General features: G+C 40.9%; 1 protein-coding gene across 3 annotated transcripts in view; it reads right to left on the bottom strand.

Moving 5' to 3' along the window:
- Positions 1-11,485: 11,485 nt before the first annotated feature.
- The window catches only part of cdh19 (cadherin 19, type 2), a 179,394-nt gene continuing 166,973 nt past the window's right edge, over positions 11,486-23,906 (bottom strand). For 2 of the 3 annotated variants that reach the window (XM_056738237.1, XM_056738238.1), the window contains exon 12: positions 11,486-15,707. In XM_056738237.1, coding sequence (XP_056594215.1) covers positions 15,232-15,707 — 476 coding nt within the window. In that variant the 3' untranslated portion in view covers positions 11,486-15,231. The remainder of the gene's footprint in view (positions 15,708-23,906) is intronic. The other variant, XM_056738239.1, reaches the window with a different exon arrangement.

The raw sequence follows: 23,906 nt of genomic DNA, 5'->3' as shown, positions 1-23,906 counted from the left end.
TCCTGAGAAAGCTCAAGAAAGCCTAAGTACCATCTCAACTTTTAGTGAACTTTTACAGGAGCATTTTAGAAAGCATTCTCTGGCATTGTATTACTGTGTGGTATACCAGCTGCACTATACCGAATCTATAAGATCTTGCACAGATAGTCAAGATTGCACAAAATTGTGGGAACCAAGCTTCCTGGCCTGGACCTTATCTATGCAAGCCGGCTTTATAAGAGGGCTAGCAACATTATCAAGGATTCAACTCATCCCGGCCACAGACTGCTTGAGCCCCTTCCATTGGGAAAGAGATACAGGGTAATTAGAACACGCACAAATAGACTGAGGAAAATTTTTTCCCCATAGCCGTAGCCTGTATAACACCTCTTTCCTTTACATTTACGGACACATTTGTGGGAAACTGAAGACTGCAACGAAACTTAAGCTGTCTACCTGCTTCCAGTGGACTGAACACTGTACTGTTTAATGTTTGTCTTTTTGCACTGCATTACACAGACCGAAAGTTATGTACTTTAGTGTTATTATGCTGTTGGTTATGACATTTACCAAACATTTGTCATTGTTTTATTATAATGACGATAAAGTTTTCTATTCTATTCTATACGCCTTGAAGGGGCGCCTCTTCTCGTCCTGGTGTTCTTCCCGAGGGGAAGACCCATGGAGATGCCCGATCCGGTCTGTGTTGTCCTTTCTCCATGAGAGATTCGAGAGCCATCTCTTCCCGTCCATGCTGAAAGCGTATGTAGCCTCGATTGCGGCTCATCACAATCTTGTGGAGGGTTAGTCTCTGGGGCAACACGACCTAGTCACCAGGCTCCTTAGGGGTGCGAAGAGGATGATTCCACCTCGATCACGTCCATACCCTCCTGTGACCTTAATGTAGTCCTATAGGTCCTTGGAATGGGCCCTTTTGAGACCCTGAGAGATGCTAGTCATCCTCACCTTACAATGAAGACTGCACTCTTAGTGGTGCTCGCCTCCAACAAGAGGGTAGGGGACCTTCATGCATGTCCCACGAGTGCCTAGAGTTTGGGCCAGCTGTTTCTCACTTGATCCTGAGACCCCGGCTAGGCTACGTACCCAAGTTTCCCTCCACTCCCTTTTGGGGCCACGTTGGTGAGCCTGCTGGCGCTCCTTCACCCGAAGATCCAACCTCTACTGTGCTGTGTCCAGTGGGCGCCCTGCACCTCTACTTGGACCGCACACAGATCTTCAGGAGATCTGAGCAGCTCTTTGACTGTTTTGGGGGACAACACAAGGGGAGGGCTGTCACCACACAGAGACTGGCCCAAAGGGATCGTGGATGTTATTACTTTGGCATACCGGTCCCGGTGTAACCCAGGTCCCTAGTCCGCAAATTGAGTAAGCAAGTAGCGTAACACGTATATGGTGCGTATTAATAGCTCTGCCTATTTTTTTTTTGTGTCAGAAGAATCAAACCTGTAGTGTGTGGAACTAAGAAGCGACGGATTTACAGAACATCAATGTTTAATCACTAGACTAGTAAGCAAAGAGAACGAAAGTTGAATCAGAAATTAGAAGAAAGAAACTAAAAGTTGCTTGTAGTGATAGAAGTATGGAACGTATTTTCGATTAGTTAATAGATGGTTAGTTTGCCGTTTGTTTGCTGACGCAGGTCGGAAAGGTTAATCAATCTCTTTAGTATCATAGAACCGGATTTCTTCATTGTTTCAATTGTTGTTTTCATTTTCTTGGTAAGTGAGTTTGCTTATTACTGTATTTAATTATACAATGTATACTTTAACATAAAAAAAGAGAAGTTATCACTCAGTAGTTATGTGGGTGTTTATTGTAATATGGTTAATGCAAATGTTGTTAAAATATCTGTGAGAGCTGTAATGTTTAAGAGGGGAGTTATCTATGGAAGTAAAATAATGCCTTTAGTTTTGAAGCAAAGAGACGTGCTGAATAGCACTTACTGAAAAAAAAATGCATTGTATTAACAGTTCTTGCATTTTAAGGTTCTGCAATTCAATATGGTTGTACATTTAAGCTGTGAATATTTCAAATTGAAAAATTTCACACTCGGTTTCACTGTCTAAAAATTTAAAAATCAAATTTCACCTTTTAAATTTCATTAAAAAAAATGAACTTGTTTTTAAATACAACCTTTAATATTCGACGGATAATTTTCAGTCCATATTATTTCGATTTAAAAATTCGCTTCCACAAATTCAGCGGTTCAAATTCGGCTTGAAATTCAACGTTTCACATCCGGGAATCCCAGGAAAAGCAATAGAGCGCCGATTCTACAAATGCATGATCTCTTCCTGCTGCCTGACCGCTTCACCAGCAGGTGGTGTAAGTCGGTTCTGACGTAGATCAAATCAAGAAATGCAGATACTCTTTAAATGTTTGCCACAGAGTCCACTCATCTGCTCGATTAAGTGAATTTAGTTCTCACATATAGCTTCTTAAACATCATAAACATTTTCAGAAATTTAACTGATGCTTGCACTGCCAGTAGTCTGCACAGACACACACTAGGCCTATTATGCTCAGACTATGAATCTCCTCCTGTTCTGGCTTAAATGAATTAGGTTATGTTTTACTTCAACACATCATGTTCACATAAATATTATGCATCATCAGCATTTACATGACATTTACTGTGTTTAACTGTTTAAAGCGGTCAAATACTGAGATCTCAACCAGCATCTCATTGATAACTGCTCCGACTTTAACACGTATGCAACTCTCTCAGTAGTGCTTCTGTTTATATGACATAGAAGCAATCTCTACAGACTTTCTTTTAAATTTCCTCACATGATCTTTTTTTAATTTGCGACTCTCAGAAAATGCTGGATGTTGTGGAATTGTGGAAACGTTCGTCGTTTTTATTTTGTTAATACAAAATAGAAAAAACAATCTTTTAGCCAAGCGAACTTCTTGAGTAAGCCAAATAAAATTGACCAGATACAAATAGACATCACGTTCTTTAGAGCCAGAACAGACCCGAAATGTATTGTCGAAGCCAAGAAAGAGACCTCACGGCGTTATGGATCTAACAGCTGTAAGATGATGTTACCCAAAATGTGCGACAAACTGCTTGAGTTGATGTCTGTTAATAAAATGCAAAAATGTCAATTACGGTATTAATCTAATTATGTAGGCTATTGGAAATTTTGGTGTAACAAATATTTGTTGTTTCCATAACAATTAAACAGATTCAATTTTTGTCTTTCAAGTCGATTCGGTAAAAGTAAATTCATTTTAAATTACCAGAGACGCAATGCCATATCGGACACAATCTTTTGTCAACGTTTTAGACCCGAAGCCGCTGGGACCCATAAGGATCTAACAGACCTGTGCACCTCATCGCAAAGTGTCTAAAATGTACGTGTACAGTTCAGATAAACGATCAAGTTTACCCTCTTTAAACTTATGATGACTGAATGAGATGCGTAGGTAGGTGTCTTTATTATTGCAGTATTTCAGTTTGTTTTTATTCATTCGATTATTTAGCCTAATAGACTAAACTTGGCTATATTTTTCGTTCTGACCTCAGAGATTTCAGATGAAAAACAGGCATAATTATTTCCATTGATATGTCTCTTCTAAGTGGTTATTAGTTTGTTTAAGTTTAAGCATTTATATCCTACATTTAAAAATATTTTACAATTACGTTTTGAAGAAAATACTTTACTTTTAATTGGTTATTTATATTGTAGATTATTTTACGTTGTGATAAAATAGTTCATGGCTTGTTCTTATATCTGTTTGCACTACTTTTTCATTTCCTACTGTAGTCAGTTTTAAATGGATATTTATTGTTTTTTTTCCTATTTAGTTTTATACCAAAATAAAAAGTTTCATTTGAATCGTAAAGTTTATTGTGATCGTGTTGTGAACCTAATGTAATGCTTTAAAATCTTATTGTATTGTTTTCTGGCACATTTAATCATATACCATCGCATGTGTCATTCAAATAGCTTCATGAAATTAACTTCATTAATTTCATCCATCCATTTTTTCTCATCCCCGAAACTCAAACCATTATTTGATGACTTAAGATGGTGCTTATCAATAGCACGATTTTATGTTTGTATGTGGCAAGCTACAGAGATTTGCGTGCTTTTGATACGCAGGTGTAATTTACACACACTATCTTTATTGTCGGGAGACACTGCTCGGCTAACCTTGAGTTTCTCATGGTTAAATGTAGACCGTTTTATCTGCCACGGGAATTCACTTCCACCATTATAATGGCAGCTTATATTCCACCGGATGCTGATGCCAAGCTTGCTATGAAAGAACTTCATGCAGCCATCAGTAAACAACAGACTGCTCACCCGGAGGCTGCATTTATTGTTGCGGGAGATTTTAATCACTCTAACTTAAAGACAGTGCTCCCTAAATTTCACCAGCATGTTTCCTGCCACACAAGAGGAAACAAAACTTTGGATCATGTCTATACAAACATGGCTGAAGCTTACACCGCGACCCCCCCCTCCCCCACCTGGGTCAATCTGATCACCTTTCTTTGTTCCTCACCCCCAAGTATTCACCTTTCATTAATCGTGTGAAGCCATCAATGAAGACCATCAAGGTGTGGCCTGCGGGGGCAGACTTCACACTCCAGGAAAGGTTTCTACACACAGACAGGAGTATGTTTGCTTCTCAGGCCACCAGTGGCTCTCACACGGACATTGACAGCTACACCTCCTCTGTATTGGACTACATCAATACCACCATTGATAGTGTCACAACTCAAAAGCAGATCACCATATACCCTAATCAGAAGCCATGGATGAACAAGGAAGTGCGCCTCCTGTTGAAAGCACGCAACACCGCCTTCAGATCAGGTGATGCACAGGCCTATAGTACTTCCAGGGCAAATCTGAAGAGGGGCATCAAAAAGGCCAAGCACTGCTACAAGTTGAAGCTAGAGGAGCATTTTACCAATTCTGACCCTCGACGCATGTGGCAGGGCATCCAGGCCATTAGTGACTATAAACCCAACCACTCCATCCCCATAACCACAGATGCTGCCTTTCTGAACGAGCTTAATGACTTTTATGCACGCTTTGAGAGAGACAATAAGGAACCCGCCACCAGGCTCACACCTTCCACCGACCACCCAATCATCACAGTAAATTCCACAGATGTTTTCACTGCACTAAGCCGGATAAATGCGCGCAAGGCTGCTGGCCCTGACGGCATCCCTGGTCGCGTACTCAGGGCATGTGCGGAGCAGCTCGCTGGGGTCTTCACGGACATCTTCAACCTGTCCCTCGCCCAAGCAGTGGTTCCAGCATGTTTCAAATCCACCTCCATTGTGCCCATTCCAAAACATTCCAGCCCGACATGCCTGAACGACTACCGCCCTGTAGCACTCACACCCATTGTTATGAAGTGCTTTGAGCGGCTGGTCCTGTCACACCTAAAAGACTCTTTACCATCCACACTGGATCCATACCAATTTGCCTACCGTAGCAATAGGAGCACAGATGATGCAGTGTCCATGGCGCTGCACTCCGTGCTCACACACCTGGACAATAAGGACACTTATGCACGCATGCTGTTTGTAGACTTCAGCTCTGCATTCAATACCGTCATCCCTTCCAAGCTAATCATCAAACTTGGAAACCTAGGCATTAACAATACAACCTGCAACTGGATTATGGATTTCCTGACGAACAGGCCTCAGCTTGTTAGGTTAGGCAACATCTGCTCCACCACAACCACCCTCAACACTGGTGTACCACAGGGCTGCGTACTGAGCCCCTTTCTCTACTCCCTTTTCACACTCGACTGCAGGCCTGTGAATGGATCTAACTCCCTCATCAAGTTTGCAGACGATACAACAGTGATTGGTCTCATCAGCAACAACGATGAGACTGCTTACAGGGAGGAGGTACGGCACCTGGCCACATGGTGCTCAAACAACAACCTGCTCCTTAACACTTCAAAGACAAAGGAGATCATCGTGGACTGCAGGAAGGCGAAAGGAGGCACACACGACCCCATCCACATTAACGGGACGGCTGTTGAACGTGTTTCCAGTTTTAAGTTCCTGGGGACCCACATTTCGGAGGACCTTTCCTGGACCACCAACACCTCATGCCTGGTCAAGAAGGCTCACCAGCGTCTCTTCTTTCTGAGGACACTGAAGAAGAACCAACTGTCTTCAACTATCCTGGTGAACTTCTATCGCTGCACGATAGAGAGCATCCTGACCAACTGTGTCACAGTCTGGTACGGGAACTGTTCTGTTGCTGAGCGCAAGGCACTGCAGCGGGTGGTGAAAACAGCCCAGCGCATCACAGGAACTACACTCCCTTCCATTGAGGACATCCAGAAGAAACGCTGTCTGCGTCGAGCTCGCAGCATTCTCAAGGACTCCTCTCACCCCGCTCATAGACTGTTTACTCTCCTGCCTTCCGGTAGGCGCTTCAGGTGCCTCCGGGCAAGAACCAGCAGACTAGGAAACAGCTTTTTTCCCAGAGCTGTTTCATTATTGAACTCTGCTCCCCACTGATTTCACTACCTCTCATAACTTTAACTTAATGCTGCTATTACAATGTTTACATTGCACTACAGGGCTGCCATGCATGACGGAACTGTACACACCAGTACTTCATGTATCTGCTTTACCGGACTGTTTACACACACATAGCATCATTTGCACTCTATACTGCTCACTTGCACACCAGGAACATTACACTGAATGCTCATTTGCACTAATGGACTACTTTCATAACTGCATTAACTCATCTACTGCACTGTAACTTTAATAACTGCACTAACTCACCTACTGCACTGTAACTCATCTATTGCATCTATCGCATAACTAACTGCATCTACTCATCTATTGCACTATAACTTCAATAACTGCATTAACTCATCTACTGCACTGTGACTGTATATCTGCATCTACTCATGTATTGCACCGTACCTTTAATAACCACATTAACTCATCTACTGCACTGTAACTTTAATAACTGCATTAACTCATCTACTGCACTGTAACTGTATATCTGCATCTACTCATGTATTGCACCGTACCTTTAATAACCACATTAACTCATCTACTGCACTGTAACTTTAATAACTGCATTAACTCATCTACTGCACTGTAACTGTATATCTGCATCTACTCATGTATTGCACCGTACCTTTAATAACCACATTAACTCATCTACTGCACTGTAACTTTAATAGCTAATGTCTGTAACTAATGCACACTCAAATCACTTGCACTATTGTATAGTCTATATTGTTATCTGTTCATAACCTCCTGTACATTAATGTTCACAGTATATAGCCTTCTGTATATATTGTTCATAGTACATACCGATTGTCATATTTTCATAGTACATGCCCATCGTAAATTATTTTCCTAATATTGTATTCTGTATTTATTCACACTGTATATCTGCACTTGCTAATTGCACTTCTGGTTAGACCTAAACTACATTTCGTTACACTGTACTTGTATATGTGTAATGACAATAAAGTTGAATCATCTTTATCAATATTGTTTTGCTCCTGTATGACATATCACTTTTTTTGCTCCCTGACCTCGTTTTTAGTTAATTTGGATAAAAATGCTAAATGCTGATAAATGACTTAATGTTAATATATCATATGCACGTAAAAAGTAATGAATGGGTATAAATAGCAAGCCAAATACAAACATAAACTCGTACTCTAGATAGACAGTACAAGGAGATCGGGTAGAATATTAAATAATTAAATTAAAATGTATGACTAGTCCAATGATTCCAGGCCACCTAGAATTGTCCCCGTGCTCCATGTCCTTTCTAGGGCTGATAGAGGTGAGCTAAGCTGCCAGTACAAACGTCAATATTTTTCTTGATGATGTATAAGAAGCTATCTATGAGAACTAAATCCACTTAATCGAGCAGATGAGTGGACTGTGTGGCAAACATTTAAAGAGTATCTGCGTTTCTTGATTTGATCTACGTCAGAACCGACTTACACCACCTGCTGGTGAAGCGGTCAGGCAGCAGGAAGAGATCATGCATTTGTAGAATCGGCGCTCTATTGCTTTTCCTGGGATTCCCGGATGTGAAACTTTGAATTTCAAGCCGAATTTGAACTGCTGAATTTGTGGAAGCGAATTTTTAAATCGAAATAATATGGACTGAAAATTATCCGTCGAATATTAAAGGTTGTATTTAAAAACAAGTTCATTTTTTTTAATGAAATTTAAAAGGTGAAATTTGATTTTTAAATTTTTAGACAGTGAAACCGAGTGTGAAATTTTTCAATTTGAAATATTCACAGCTTAAATGTACAACCATATTGAATTGCAGAACCTTAAAATGCAAGAACTGTTAATACAATGCATTTTTTTTTCAGTTAGTGCTATTCAGCACGTCTCTTTGCTTCAAAACTAAAGGCATTATTTTACTTCCATAGTTATCGGTAAAACCTAAATGTTGAGCTATTAACCTAGGTGTGGGAAATGTGTTGTGTAGCTCACGTGTGGATTGCTAATCGTATGCTAGTAGCTAGTAGCGTGGGTGGAACTCTGTATGTGTCGTGTTGAATGCATGAAGATGTTTAACGTTATATCTGTAACAAGGAGATGTGTATGTATATATACGTGTATCATTTAAAATGCATTAATGTGTGAATTATGCTGATGTTGAATGTGAATAGTTTTACACTGGTAACTAATTGTCGCTTTGCCTTGTCTTGGCAAGGTTGGGTTTTTTTTCCTTGGATTTCCCTGTTGTCTCTTTCCGGTTGTCTCCGGTGGGTTTTCCTGTTTTTCCATCGCCTCCTGCGAATGGAGTAAGGAGTTTATTTTCCATACGGAGGTTCCAGAATCAAATCGTTTCGCCTCTTAGGAGCTAAATTTTATTGGTGAAACTGGCGAGCCACCCTGGTTTTACAAATTGATTGAGCACTATCTACAAAACAACGAAGTGGTAGGACAAAGACTAGTTATTTCAGAATCTTAGGAGTACGGCTGCATTTCCTACAACGCATTCAGTCACACGGACACTAACTGTGAAACTTTCTTTCATTGCCTAAATAGTTAATTCAGGAAGTTTATATTGGGTATAATTGTGTATGTACCTGAAATTCATTATTATTTTGTTTTGTATATTTTGTTGTGTATTGTTACCATTCATTTTCTATGTCAAGCTATCATAGCTGAACATAAAGTGCACTTGATTTGTGAAAGTGAAAGTGACCAATTCGTCAGGTATGGTGACCCATACCCGAAATGTGACCTCTGCATTTAACCCATCCAGTGATTAGTGAGCACACACACAGCAAGTGGTGAACACACGTACACCCGGAGCAGTGGGCAGCTATCGCTGAAGCGCCCAGGGAGCATGTAGGGGTTAGGTCAAGGGTGCCTTGCTCAAGGGCACCACAATCGTTACCCGCCGGCCCTGAGGATCGAACCGGCAACCTTCTGGTCACGAGTCCGACTCTCTAACCATTGGGCTACCATTGCCCCAAATTGATTTCCATTTATGATCTTGCATTGAGTGTTTATTTCCCTCATCTTGCTGCAACGTTGGCTCCCGAGCGAATTTAGACTTCTGATTTGGCCTAATGCGAATTTCTCTTATGACTGTGGTCTGATCCTGACTACTGGTGAGTTGTCATACTGTGTTAGGTGGGTTACATCAAGATCGCCCATGCCCGCTTGCAGTGAAAGCAGTAAGAGTTCCACCATTGTGGCACTGCCACAAGAAGCCTCTCTGGCCTCTACGCCCAGTACCTTCGTGATATTCTACGATCTCCACGTGTAACCAGTGTCAGCCCGTGTCTTACAGGCTACAAGCAGGTGAGACCGGTGGCTCGGTGGGCATACACAAGCAACAGCGCCTTCTCCCCCATTGCACTACTAGCATCCCAAATTCCCCCTTAGGGTGAAGTATAGGCATTACATCCATCACTAAGCATTGGCAATATGGGCTGTCGATGAACCTGTGACCTCCCCCCTGGTGGCACAACCCACCTGGGTCGTGTGCTCCCTACTCTGGCTTGTGCATTATATCCCATGTAGTTCTTCCCACTGGTGAGACCATGCTGGTGTCTCCACATGTAACCTCCCCATGCGGTAGGATATGATATGATCCTAGCACACACAAGTTCCCTACCATCTCATATGACTACTTAATCACCACTTTAAAGACTATATGCTGCAGCACAAGACAAACAAACCCTAGTGCTCTTGTTTTAGGACACATACATTTGTATTATCACCTTTAACCTTATTATTTATTATTCTCAGGTTAGAATAATCTTAAAACACTCAATTAATTAATTATTTATTTTAATTGGTTACTTTTCTTTTTATAACAAACTTTTAAAGGTATGTAATATTCAACAAATATAGTACTAAATACAATTCAAACAAAGGTGTATTCAGCTATTTGGCTTTTTTATCTTCAGCTGGGCTTCTAGAGCCGAGGATACTACAGACCATCAGTATACCCCGATGCTAGAAGCCCAGCTTGTGCTTACACATAGAGATCAATTTGCTATTTTCTGTGCCCTCTTGATATCTTCGCGTGGCTCACTTTAAAAATAAATATGCACCCTCTTGGCACCCTCTTCTCTTCTTTTTCCCCTCCGCCCCCACTACTTCATCTTTGACTTTGGAGGACTTCGTTGTATTCAATCTCAAGGTCAAGGTCTAAAGGACTACTGCAATGCTCTACTTGCTGGTCATCCTACAAAGGCTATCTAACCAATCCAGCTGCTTCAGAATAGACCAGGACGCCACGTCTTCCAACAGCCCAAAAGGGCTCATGTCACACCCCTTCTTATCTCTCATCACTGGCTACCAGTTGAAACCTGTATCAGATTCAAGTCACTAATGCTTGCTTACAGGACCAGCACTGGATCTGCATCGGCAGACTTTCACACACTCCTACACCTCATCAAGAACCCTGCGTTCAGCAAATGAGCGGCATCTTGTATTGCCTTCTCAAAAGGGCAGTAAATTGCTTTCCCGCACTTTCTCCTTCACAACTCCTTCCTGGTGGACAAGTCTTCCTAACTCAGTCCTGTCAACCACATCTCTCATAACATTCAAAAAATTAAAAAACCCATCTCTTCAGTGAGTGCTTGATGGACAAATGAGAAAAAAACCTCTCTCTTTCTCTCAACAGGCATTGGTCTGGCTTTTGTTGAAACTAGTAACTTTGTATTAGCGCCTTTTGTATTACTGCTCCAGTATGACATATCGCTTATTGCTCCCTGAACTCTCTGAAAGTCGCATTGGATAAAAGCGTCTGCTAAATGACTAAATGAAACTAATGTAAAAGTAAAATTTAAAGAAAACTCAAGACAGCACTATACATGACATCAGATATTTTATTTATACTGTAGTACATGACATAAATATTCAGACTTAAACACATTACAAAGGATTTAAAGCAGATTTTTATTGATTGAGATGAATAAACATTATCTTTAAGCTTAACATTATATTCTTGTCTTGCCACATAAGATTAGCAGGTTGTCCGTTTTAGAAACAGCAATCAAAAGCTTCTTTAGTCACATTCACAAACATCATTGTCTGTTTATTTAAACGCGCCAAATTGAACGAAAATCACAAAAATGTGTGTTTACTCTTACATATGTAAGGTTATAAAGTAAATAAAGAATATTGTTAAAGTAATATATCATACAGTGAGGTAAAAATAAATGACCGTTAATTTTTAATTATGCTAGCGAGCAGCTCTTTGAAAAACAGAGAAGGCAGGTGCTGGAGACACGCATGCACATATCAGACACACGCAATAAATGATTAGAATTGCAAATTTAATTGTGGTATTGAATGAAACTCCTGTTTAATAGCTGTCAGAAGTCGTTTTTACAGCAGTTGTCTTTTAATGTAGCATTTTCATAAATTTTCTATTTAATAACATATCTAAAGACCTCATCATGTCTCTACAACATTCTCCATGGGATTAATTCACAACATTATTTGAGGACGTGGCTAGGACGTTTCTGGAACGTTAGCAGAAACGTTTCAAAAAAAATGGAACATTGCCAAGGCATCCTCAAAATGTGGTCACAAAATAATGTCACAGTGACCAAATGAAGACGAACTGGCGGCGGCGGCAGAATGAACTGTGTTTGCTGGGTAATCACTTGACCACACAGGGCACTTTGGAAATATAATTTGTCATTAAACTAGATGAATTCAAATTATTGTGTATTTTAAAAAAGATTTCCTGCTTTTGTCTATTCACAGCATTTTTAAAACTAATAGGGGCACTCAAATAAATCATTCCAGTACAATTCAAGGTTTAAGTAGAATTGCTTTTGCATATTTCATAAGAATTTTACAGAGGGTCATGATGGACTAAAAGTTAATGTGTATAGGACGTCTTCCCACAACCGATTAACAAAAGGGTATTTATCAATGATGTATAAAGTACATCATACATGAGCAAAAGTACAAATATCTTGGCAAAAACTACTTTTTTAAAGAGGAAGACCAAAAATTCAGCTTACATAACAATTCTCCCAAACTTTAAACATGGCGGATGGGAGAAGAATTTCTGATAAATATGATTTATTCGTTTTTCAGCAACAACATAATTGTATTGCTGTTAAACTGACATGTCCGTGCTTGTGTTGAGATTCGAGTGTGCCTGACTGCACTTGCGCATTAAGATTTAACAAATGATTGGATAAGCGCCATCTCCAAAAATATACTTAAGTATATATTTTTATAAATTAGAAGAATAAGAAGTTTAATTTAAATAGCGCCTTTCCATAGCTCAAGGTCGCTTCATACAGTGCAGACAGATATGGAGGCGCAAGACCATTTAATGCCTGAAATGTTAGAAGTTATCTTAAAGTGAATGCGTGATTCCACAGGTAGCCAGTGAAGATCATGCAGTAGAGGAGTAATGTGAGCAGAACGCCTGGTGTAGGTGAGAACTCTACCTGCTGAGTTTTGAACATACTGTTACCTTGCTATGAGTTTTTTAGGGAGACCAAGAAATAGAGTATTGCAATAATCCAGACGTGATGTGATTAATGCATGAATTAAGATTTCAGTATCATCTAGAGTGAGAGAAGATAGAAGATGTGCAATATTGCGTAGATGGAAAAAGAGTTTTTAACGACAGAAGAAATATGAGAGGCAAAAGATAGAGCTCAATCCATCAATATTTTGGATTTGTTTTTATTTAGTTTAGGAAAATTCAAGGACATCCAGTGATTGATATCCCTGATGCATGCAATAAGTAAGTCAGGCAGGGATATCCTATCAGCAAAGCAATGAAATTGAAGCCCATGCATGCGTTTGATGTCACCCAGTGGAGAAATATCGATGATTATCAGAAGTGGACCAAGAACTGAACCTTGAGGAACACCCTTTTGAGACTGGAGCAGTGGCAGATTTATACCCTTGTATGGTGATATAATATTTTCTTTCGCTGATGTAGGAAATGAGCCAGGAAAGAGCTGAACCAGTGATACCGATATGAGAATTTCATGGCAGACTGTGTCAAATGTAGAATTTATATCGAAAAAAATCAGGATGTTAATTAACCCAGAATCCATGGACAGAAGAATGTCATTAACCACACGAAGAAGGGCAGTTTCAGTGCTATGTGGTGAGAATAATCCTGAGTGAAAAGGTTCAAAAAGGCCATTAGCATTTAGGTAAGATTTCAATTGTCAAGCCACAACTTTTTCAAGAATTTTTCTTAAGAATGGTAAATTTGAGATTGGCCTGTAATTGTTCATATTTAGATGGTCACTGAAGCCATTTATAATTCTGCTGGAACAATGGCAGATGCTGAACTACAGTTTATCATAAGTGTTATGAAAGGTTCAACCTCAGGAATACACATCTTAAGCAAAACAGTCGGTGTAGGATCAAGCTGGCAGGATGTTGAATTAGACTTCACAATTAGGTCAATTATGGCAGCAGAAGTAGTTAGAGTCAAAGCAGAGAGAGAGTTTGTTGAGTGAGCATTGAGGGCTGTACGGTAGTGGAGCAAATGTTCTTTCAAAGCCAAGGAGTGCACAGTGAGTCCAGATTTCCTGTACAGTCTTTCCAAGCAACGTCCTATAGCTTTCATTGGTTAGAGTTCCGTAGTAAACCAGGATGAAACATGTGCAGATGGAACCAGACTAGTTTTAACAGGAGCATGTTTCTCAAGTAACATTACAACGCTGGTATTTATAGAAATACATAGCTAAATGTCAAAGTAACATTTATACATTCAATACCAGAGAACTGTTGGTATGTACACATGTATCTGAATGCATTTTTAGGAAATGTTCTTTATCACATATTTTTACCGATTTACGCTGTCCTACCTCGACTATTTTGGCCAGGGACAAGACCTTGCCATCAAACCAATGTCTGCTGGGTAGGAAACATGAATGCAATTGGAACGCGTGTGAAGCAATTTCGCAAACTATATATATGTTGTTAGTAACATTCAGTTTATTGCACAGATCGGTCGATTCGCTTATATAAGGCGTTAATTGCGGATAATTTTTATGTTGCCTCGATCTATGATTGATTAGGGTAGGAATTGCATAAATGGTTTGTCATGCCATTTTGCTGTATACTAAACCTATTCACTGATCCATCAATGTTTCATGCCAAATCACTATATTTCCTAAAATGTTCTGCAATGTTCTGCAAGATGCAGTTTCTTTCCAAAACGCTATAAGTGCCGAACCTAAACTTTTTAGCCTAGTTGCAATATGTCCTCTTGACCAATCAGAATTTGCTCGTAAGTGGTATTTGTATGCATGTTATTTTTAAATTTGTTGTTTGTGGTGGAAAATATTGAAACATGAAATTTTAAATATTTATTTTATTTTACTATTTAGTTTGTTACTATTTATTTTATTTGGCTGTTATTTATTTCATGCATTTGCATTTATTTGATTTATATTAATTTATAGTATGAGTCCCTGATGTCATATGTTGCATGTTCTCTGGTTTGTTTGTTTTTAAAAAGAAATAAACCAACAATTAAAAAAAATTCAAATAAAATCTTTGATAAGATTTAAATTTATAATCGACAATATTGTTGTTTCATTTAACAATCATTGTTTAACATGTTCAGACTGAGCCAACAGACCATTTTAACAGGATAAATTGAATATTAACAAAATGTATGGGTCTTCGTAAAAAAAAATTCATTTAAATGAAAACTATTAAAATGGATTTATAGAGTTTTGGAAGAGAGCTCTTCATTTTCAGATGTTGTTACTCTGGGTTCAGAACATGGTCTCATCTTCCAGTTCTCCCTGCCATGGTGACAGCCGTAGGATATGACCTCGACTTACACAAGGGTCAAATGTGGTCGACTCCAGTGAGCTCAGCGAACCCATGACAGACCCCGTCCCTTCAAAGGCATATGTTTTCAGAGTGTCAAAAGGTGGCACATGTGAATCTTCATCTGCCTCAGCCAGACGGTCGAGAATAAACTGTTGAAAGACCTCATCCTCGGGTCCGATCAGGTGAGAGTGGCGCAAAGACATGCGGATGCTAGCTGCAACATCCTCCCTGTGGAGCCTGTGCTCTCGACGGCGTTGATTTTGCCTCAAGGGAACATTTTGGCAGGACTCTGTGTCTGGTCTGGCGAAACTCATCACTTTCTCCGAAGACTCTTCTGTCTCCAGCTCTTGCATAGCTAGTTTCTTTGTATGTAGCATCTTGTATTTTTGCAACGCTAGAATTATTGTAGACAGCACTGCAGAACAAGCCAAAGAGAGAATGGTTATACAACAATTTTAGGTAAATAATAAATTATACATTTAATCAATGTTGGGTAAATGGATGGATGGAGTAAGTTTTTTTTATATTTTTATTTAGCCTTGTTGTGCAAGCACTGTTGAGCTTGTGCAGAGGCAGCAGCTTTTGCCAGAGGGGAACTGGAATCCTCTGGTTGTTCCTGGGTTCTTCTGAGTTTTTTTTTCTCGATTGGAGTTTTGGGCCACCATTTTAATACTGTTTTGCACTATTTGCCTAGCCGGGGGGGGGCTGCTTTAGAATTCAGAAGTTTTACATAATTAATATTGCATATAGGAATTTATAGTCCGTTTATTATTTGACCTGTGGTTCTCATTCCTTTATCTTAAACGTGTGCTTTCACTGTGCGTGTGTGCAAGTATGTTTGCGTGTGTGTGTCTATGTCGATGTGTGTAAGTATGTATGCATATTGTATGTGTGGAGCATTTGTATGTCTGTCTTTTGTGTTTTCAACTTTTTCTTGTTCTTACAGGTATATGACTTCAGTTGTTTTACTTGTAGTCAATATGTCTCTTGAACAGTTGATTTTTGTTTAACAATGAAAATTGTAAAAAGCGCTATATAAATAAATAAAGTTGAGTCATAATAATTACACATTAGCCTATTTCGTGAAAGCGACATGTTCTCTCAACAGATGGACATAGGTAAGATGTAATGTTCTCATTGGTGAACCACGGCCCGCTGTACGGTAGCCAACATCAGCACAGACAGTCAGCATCTTAATAAGGTCAGAATAGATTTTTGGACTTTCCTTCGGAATCGTGGTGTTTCAGATGAAGATAATCAATGAATGATGCTGGACAAGGTAAGTCTTCTGAATTGTGTTCATACAAACTGCCTACAAATTTGCAATAAGATATTATACATATCAGTTTATCAATCAAAATGATCAAATTGAACTCATTATGAAAGTTGCATGTCTTTGAGAAAAACATGTCCCGTAGTCATGTGTTCTGCCGAGTGAACTGACTGATTGGGAACGTTGAGTTATGCATGTAACTACTGTTCACAGAAGGAGGGAAACGAGGTAATACACATCTTGGCCCTGCGCAGTCGACAGTTCATCGAAGAGGTGGACTGAACAAAGGAAATGACACATGCGCCTGCATTTATATTCTGTGTCATCGTGCGTCTTTTGCCTTTTCTGGCATGAATATAGTAGTCTTCAGTGAGATAGTGCAAGAGCGCGATATCCCATAGAAATGTGTTGTACCTCGTTTCCCTCTTTTTGGGAACAGTAGTTAAATGCATAACTCAACGTTATGGAGAGCAACACATCATTAGCAAAATACTTTAGCTCTTTTATTACCTTATTTAATGTTATAAAATCCACTTGGTGCATAAATGTGGCTAGCTTGTGTGTACCCATTCATGTTTTAAAGGCATGGTGGGTGATCTTGTCCAGAATTTCTTTGTCATGTTGGTTGGAAATCTATTCACATCCTGATTGCAATCAAATAGTATAATGGTCAAATAATATTTTTAGAATTAAAGTTTGTCTGTATAAGGAGTATTACCAAAAAACATTCGCCCAATCAAAACGTTCTTGTCGAACGCTGTGAAGGGTCATGTGTACATTTTCAGCCAAAATTATTTGGATACCACTGCGCACCCTGTTCACGCAGACATCATACGTCATCAGCGCGCTCATGTCCGCTGTGTCAATGTAGGGAGAATGGCGGACCATCAGAAACAATCAAACTTTCCTGAGGAACCGACAACAAGTAAATCTAAAAAACGAAAGTCAGTTTTTGAAAAGGCAGGTATGAAAAAACGTCTGGATCATAAAAGATGAAAAACTTTTACACAGTTCAGCTTTTACACGATGGATACAACTCTGGCATACACATGGTCTGAAAGATGGTACTATGGTTGTTCTCTTTCTTTTGTATAGATATGTATATGCTTTGAGAAGAATTTAATGGATTTAGTTTAATTAGTTACGTGGATTTACGAAATACATTCATGTGTTTGGAAGAGGCATGGCTTTGGACAGCGAATCGCATAGAGGGTGGGATTCAAGTTTCCGTGCTAGCAGGCTAAAGTTAGCACCTTTCGAAATCAACCACTCCCCCTTTAAACTATTTAATCCAAATATGTGACATTAGCAACTGTAGTAGTTAATCATAAAAATAAATAATAAAAACTTTCATTTTTGGATCCACTGTCTTTTCAACATCGTCAACACATTTTGGACACGTAACAAGGTAATGTAGATTAGATGGCAATGATTAATTACATTCCTGTGCTTTTGCAGGAATGATGAGGAGCAGTCTGATTAAAGGCCAGTATTACTTTGTTACTTGTTACTTTGTTACTTTGTTGGTTGTGGTTTGGGGGGGTTCATTTGTTGGTGCTGTGTGGGTCTGGTTTGTCTTGTTTTGTGGTCGATGTAAGACAACACAGGAATAAAGTTACATTATGCGATTACTATTTTTCCCTGGTTGTTCCTCTGTTGTCTTGTGTCGATCGCGGAATGGGACCTGGTTGGACCTGCACGGTTTCGGCAGGCGGGAATTCCTGGGTCGCGGCTTGTGGGATCTCGCTGTTCTTCGTGGACCTTTGCTCTGTGGCTTTTGCTCGGAGTCACTCAGTGCAGCTATGACACATCAGAGGAGAGATCTGGCTCTCCCGGCTGAGCCTGGTTTCTCCCAAGGTTTTCTTTTCTCCATTTATTCATCATTGGAGTTTGGGTTCCTCACCTCAGCAGGGCAGTGTTGGCACCGGGAGACTACATATATTCATTCATTTATTTATTAGATATTATTTATTAGAATCATCTTGCTTGGTCTATAAACGCCATGCACTGTGCTGTGTTTTACCTGTCTGTGTTTTCGGTTTTTCTTATTTTCTCCTGTAAGGGTGCTTTGAAAGAAAGCACATTGTAAAAAGCGCTATATAAATAAAAATGTATTGAAAAAATTAAATAGTCAGTTAATAACAATAACAGTTGTAGCCATGCTTACAGGTCAATGTTTTTCATGTTGTGAGTTACATGTTTTGATGTATTCACCTAAAGTAGCAGCATAGAATGTTTTCACCACTTCCACACTTTTCCCAAGATAATAAAGTCCCATGGGCAGGTTAACAATATTTGTTTGTTGAAATTAATTTGGGTTAACCTAACCCTACCTGGGACGGTTTGCAGCCGAGTGCGAAGCGGCTGTGATGAGAATCAGCACCTCCAAATCTGAGGCGATGGTTCTCAGTCGGAAAAGGGTGGCTTGCTCACTTCAGGTAGGTGGAGAGTTCCTGCCTCAAGTGGAGGAGTTCAAGTATCTGGGGGTCTTGTTCACGAGTGAGGGAAGGATGGAACGGGAGATTGACAGACGGATCGGTGCAGCTTCTGCAGTAATGCGGTCGCTGTACCGGTCTGTCGTGATGAAGAAGGAGCTGAGCCGCAAGGCGAAGCTCTCGATTTACCGGTCAATCTACGTTCCCACTCTCACCTATGTTCATGAGCTGTGGGTCATGACCGAAAGGACAAGATCCCGGATACAGTCGGCCGAAATGATCTTTCTCCACAGGGTGGCTGGACGATCCCTTAGAGATAGGGTGAGAAGCTCGGTCACTCGGGAGGAGCTCAGAGTAGATCCGCTGCTCCTCCACATCGAGAGGGGCCAGCTGAGGTGGTTCGGGCATCTTTTCCGGATGCCCCCTGGACGCTTTCCCGGGAAGGTGTTCCGGGCATGTCCCACCGGGAGGAAAACTCGGGGAAGACCTAGGACACGCTGGAGGGACTATGTCTCCCGGCTGGCCTGGGAACGCCTCGGTGTCCCCCGGAAGAGCTGGAGGAAGTGTCTAGGGAGAGGGAAGTCTGGGCATCCCTGCTTAGACTCCTGCCCCCGCGACCCGGACCCGGATAAGCGGTAGAAAATGGATGGATGGAAATTAATTTGGATGTCACCAGCATGCCGATCAGTGTTTCCTTGAGTTGGGCTATTGACTCTTAAAGGTCTTCTATTTTACTATTTAGATTTCTTCAAATAATTTAAGTAGGTAGACTTCCAAAAATACTGTAACAGTAGACCAGAAGCAAGAACCATACATTACCGACAGACATACTTTAATAACTTCAAAATATTACTTTCAGACCAAGCAGATCAAGTGATAGCTGGGGCCCGTTTCAATAAGGAAGTTCAACCAACACCGAGTTTAAATCTGAACTCTGAGTTGATTTACTCAGAAAATCGCTACTCTGAGGTTTCCGTTTCAGACCAGCTGATTTGAGTTAGTTCAATCCACTCTGAGTAACTTCAGCCTGGATTACGCGCGTGCTCCATGGCTATAAAAAGCCATCATCAATTGAGTAAAGATAGCACAATTCACCATGGCAACGGCACGTGACATAAAGCGCTCTGTTTATTTCTCGCCAATCGAATTGGAGGTACTGTTACAAGCGTACGGTGAATATGAGCACATATTTAGAAAAAAGAGCAACACAACTGCAGCAGCAAAAGAAAGAGAGTTGCCGTGGGAGAGAACTGCTTCGCGTGTTGATGCGCAAGTTTATATGTCAATCACTTTTATATTTATTTTGTGGAAACTGTGAAAATAGGAATTATATTTAACTCTCTCGCTCTCATGTAGGTGCTATCCTTCTGCAATAAAAAGATCTTGGCAGCAGCTGAATATGAAATACAATATCATCATTCATTCAGGAAAGTTTAAAGAAATAAAATGCTCTTTCTAGTAGGATGCCTGATTGGGAAATGTTAAATATACTTCTTAAAACGTGCCTCACAATTCTCTATCGACATAAATGTAACTCTCTGCGAATTAATGCAGCTTCCTCATATACGGGTTCCTGAATAAACGGACATGCCATTTTAGAACGCAAGGTATGTCAAACCCGCGACCACGGGGGTATAATAAGGCGGGGGGTTGCGCCTAGATCTGTGTACGCTGAACAGGCACTTGCACAAGCTGGCTTTCAGAATGCTCATCCAGAAGCTCATCCTGATGTCTATCAGATGTAAGGATTGGTTCATGGCAATCGACATGTCTCGATTCTAGTCTAGTCAGGCATATCAGTTTCGAGGGTCAGGCATATCAGTACAGAGTCCTCCCTTTCGGTCTGTCCCTGTCCACAGAAGTCTTTACGAAGATCTTGGACGCCGCTCTCACTCTCCTCAGGGACAGAGGCGTGCGAGTACTAAACTATCTCGAAGACTGGCTTATCTTGGCACACTCTTGAGATCTGTTGTGTACACACAGGGACATGGTGCTCCGGCACCTAGGCCGATTGGGACTACAGGTCAACCGAAAAAAGAACATACTTTCCCCTGTGCAAAGCATCCTCTTTCTCGGTATGGAACTCTTCTCTGTCTCCATGGTTGAGACCATTACTCAGGCTAGGGCCCCGGCCACGAGGCGGCTATATGCCTATAAGTGGCGCCTCTTCTCATCCTGGTGCTCTTCACGCAGAGAAGACCCACGGAGTTGCTTGATCGGGAACGTATTGTCCATCTCCAAGAGAGACTCGCGACTAACCTCTCCACTTCCACTCTGAAAGTGTATGCAGCCGCGATTGCCGCTCATCACGACTCAGTTCCTGGAAAGTCTCCTGGACAACACGACCTGATCATCTGGTTCCTAAGGGGCGCGAGGAGGCGGAATCCACCTCACCCGCGCTCCATACCCTCTTGTGGTCCTGGCGGGCCTTAAGAGGCCCCCCTTCGAGCCCTTCAGAGACGCAGCTCTTCCTCAGTTAACGATGAAGACTGCTCTCCTGATAGCGCTCGCTTCCATCAAGAGGGTAGGGGACCTACAAGCATTCTCCGTGTCCCCTGATTGCCTAAAATTGGGTCCTGCGACTCTCACGTGATCCTGAGATCCCGGCCTGGCTACGAGCCCAAAATTCGACCACTTCCCGTCGGGACCAGGTGGTGAATTTACAGGCGCTCCCCACTGGGGAGGAAGACCCAATCCCATCCGTGTTGTGTCCAGTACGTGCACTGCGCCTCTACTTGAACCACACGCAGAGCCTCAGGAGCTCTGATCAGCTCTTTGTCTGTTTTGGAGGTCACCAGAAGGGGAGGGCTGTCTCCAAAACGAGGGGAGCAATGCACTGGATTGTAGACCAATCCCAGATTCGCACTGGCACAGGGCGCCTCTCTGGCAGACATCTGCAGAGCTGCGGGTTGGGCTGCGCCCAACACCTTTGCAAGGTTTCACAACCTCCGTGTCGGACCGGACCGGTGTCAGTCTGCGTCTTGCATGGCAAAATGATTCAGTGATTCATTCATCAAGACACTTGCTTCGTTCTTGAATGAATCAACAGTTTTGAACAAGTTGTTTGAATGATTCACTGACACAAAATAATTGGCGTCACCAAATGGCCATTTAAGTCAGATTCAAAGTAAGCCTTAAAATTTTCTTTATAAGCATTGCTTTAAATGCAATTTGTTGCACATTGATTGAATTAATTCCAATATTAAAAAATATATTTTGTTGTTACTACAGTAAACGTTGCTATAATTACTATACACTAGTTGTTTTAAACCTTACCACTTTAAATATTAAAGTATACAACAGCATTTGCTAAAACTTATTCAATAACTACAGTTTAAGATGCGATTAATTAAAAATCACAATTTTAACCCAAGCTTTTGTTATATAAGGGGGAATCGTATTCACACGAATTGAAAACGCCCTTATTACTGAGAATACATCTGTTATTGACACCATCCCCAGCGAACGCCAGGTTCTGGAATGCACTTATCTTTTGTCTAACGACATAAATAGGCTGAATACCGCCTCCATAAAAAAATATATCAACGACTACTTCTCCAGCCCCGCCCACTGGTTCGCGCATTAAAGAACCAGTGGCAAGCAATAAACAAACATGCCGTTAAAGATAGGTAAATATTGTGCCATCCCTGGTTGTGGAAGAATACAGTTGCTGCAAAACCATTCCGATATTAGGAATGTGGGGGTTAAAGTTTATATTTACGGTCGCTGCAAAATCTTTCCGATATTAGGAATGTGGGGTTAAATTTTTTTTTTAACAAGGAGCGTTTGCTCGTTTCATTTCTCCGAGGATTCCTTCGTGAACAAGGCACAGGTCGACACTGAATTTGTGGAGAGTTTAAAATTAAAAAGCAGTATTGTGCCTTCAATATTGGATCCGATAGGAATGGCGCAGCAATCTTATGTGAGTAAAACATTTCTGTACTATGCGTCACTAGGCTTTGTTAGAGATCACTTGATGTGCCCTTAGCACTATTCAGACCTCTAGTCATTTGTAGTAATTGCAGATGTTGTCTGTGATCTTAAGTCCGTGCGAATCGCCATCTCTGTGATTTGGTGGGCTCATATATAATTTTCCAAGGTTTATACACCGTTTGCCAATAATGGAGGCTGCTTTGAAGTGTTTTGGTGTTATTTCGGTTGGTGGGTGATATCCATAAGTTACCGGGAGTCTCCCGTTTGTTTGTTTATCATGGAAACTTTCGTAACATTTGAGACCCGCGATCATGGTTATCTTTTGTCACCGGTCTCAAATGCTGACTGGTACGGTCATATATCATTAAACGCAATACAACTATAGGCTATACAAACTATTAGGGCTTTAGTCAAGTCCACTGTTGTCGAGTCCAAGACAAGTCCAAGACCAGAACCAGTCGAGAAAGTCGTTTTCGGATCACAAGAATATTGATATATCAATGTTTTGTTTTGAAGGAGAAAATAAAACATATATTGCTGGACTCGAACGAGACTGAGTAGAACATTTGTCGAGACCAATGACCAAGTCCGAGACAAGTCCGAGTGCAAATACCAACGAGTCCAAGACAAGTCAGAGACCATAAAAAAAACGCCTCGAGACCGGACTCGAGTACTAACAGCACTGCAAACTATACGCAAAGCTTTGCCATCACATCCGGGAAATAAGTCAGTAAATCTGAGTAAAATCATCCCGTGCGAATGCGTCACATGAAATACTGATGTGGGGATGCCGTTTCTAAATCACAGTAAGTCTCCAGATAGTACATATGCACTGCGAAAACTGTGAATGGTGCTAATGTGTAACCTAAAGTAACGTCCAAATTAACAGAAGCCTCCAACTAAGCAAACTGCTATCCAATCAAATCAGGGCGTTTACTTCCAAGTGTCTTCAATGTGGCACACCCATTAAATC

This window comes from Triplophysa dalaica, chromosome 23, assembly GCF_015846415.1.
Source record: "Triplophysa dalaica isolate WHDGS20190420 chromosome 23, ASM1584641v1, whole genome shotgun sequence".
Classification (NCBI taxonomy): Eukaryota; Metazoa; Chordata; class Actinopteri; order Cypriniformes; family Nemacheilidae; genus Triplophysa; species Triplophysa dalaica.
This window is presented reverse-complemented; position numbering and strand designations above follow the sequence as displayed.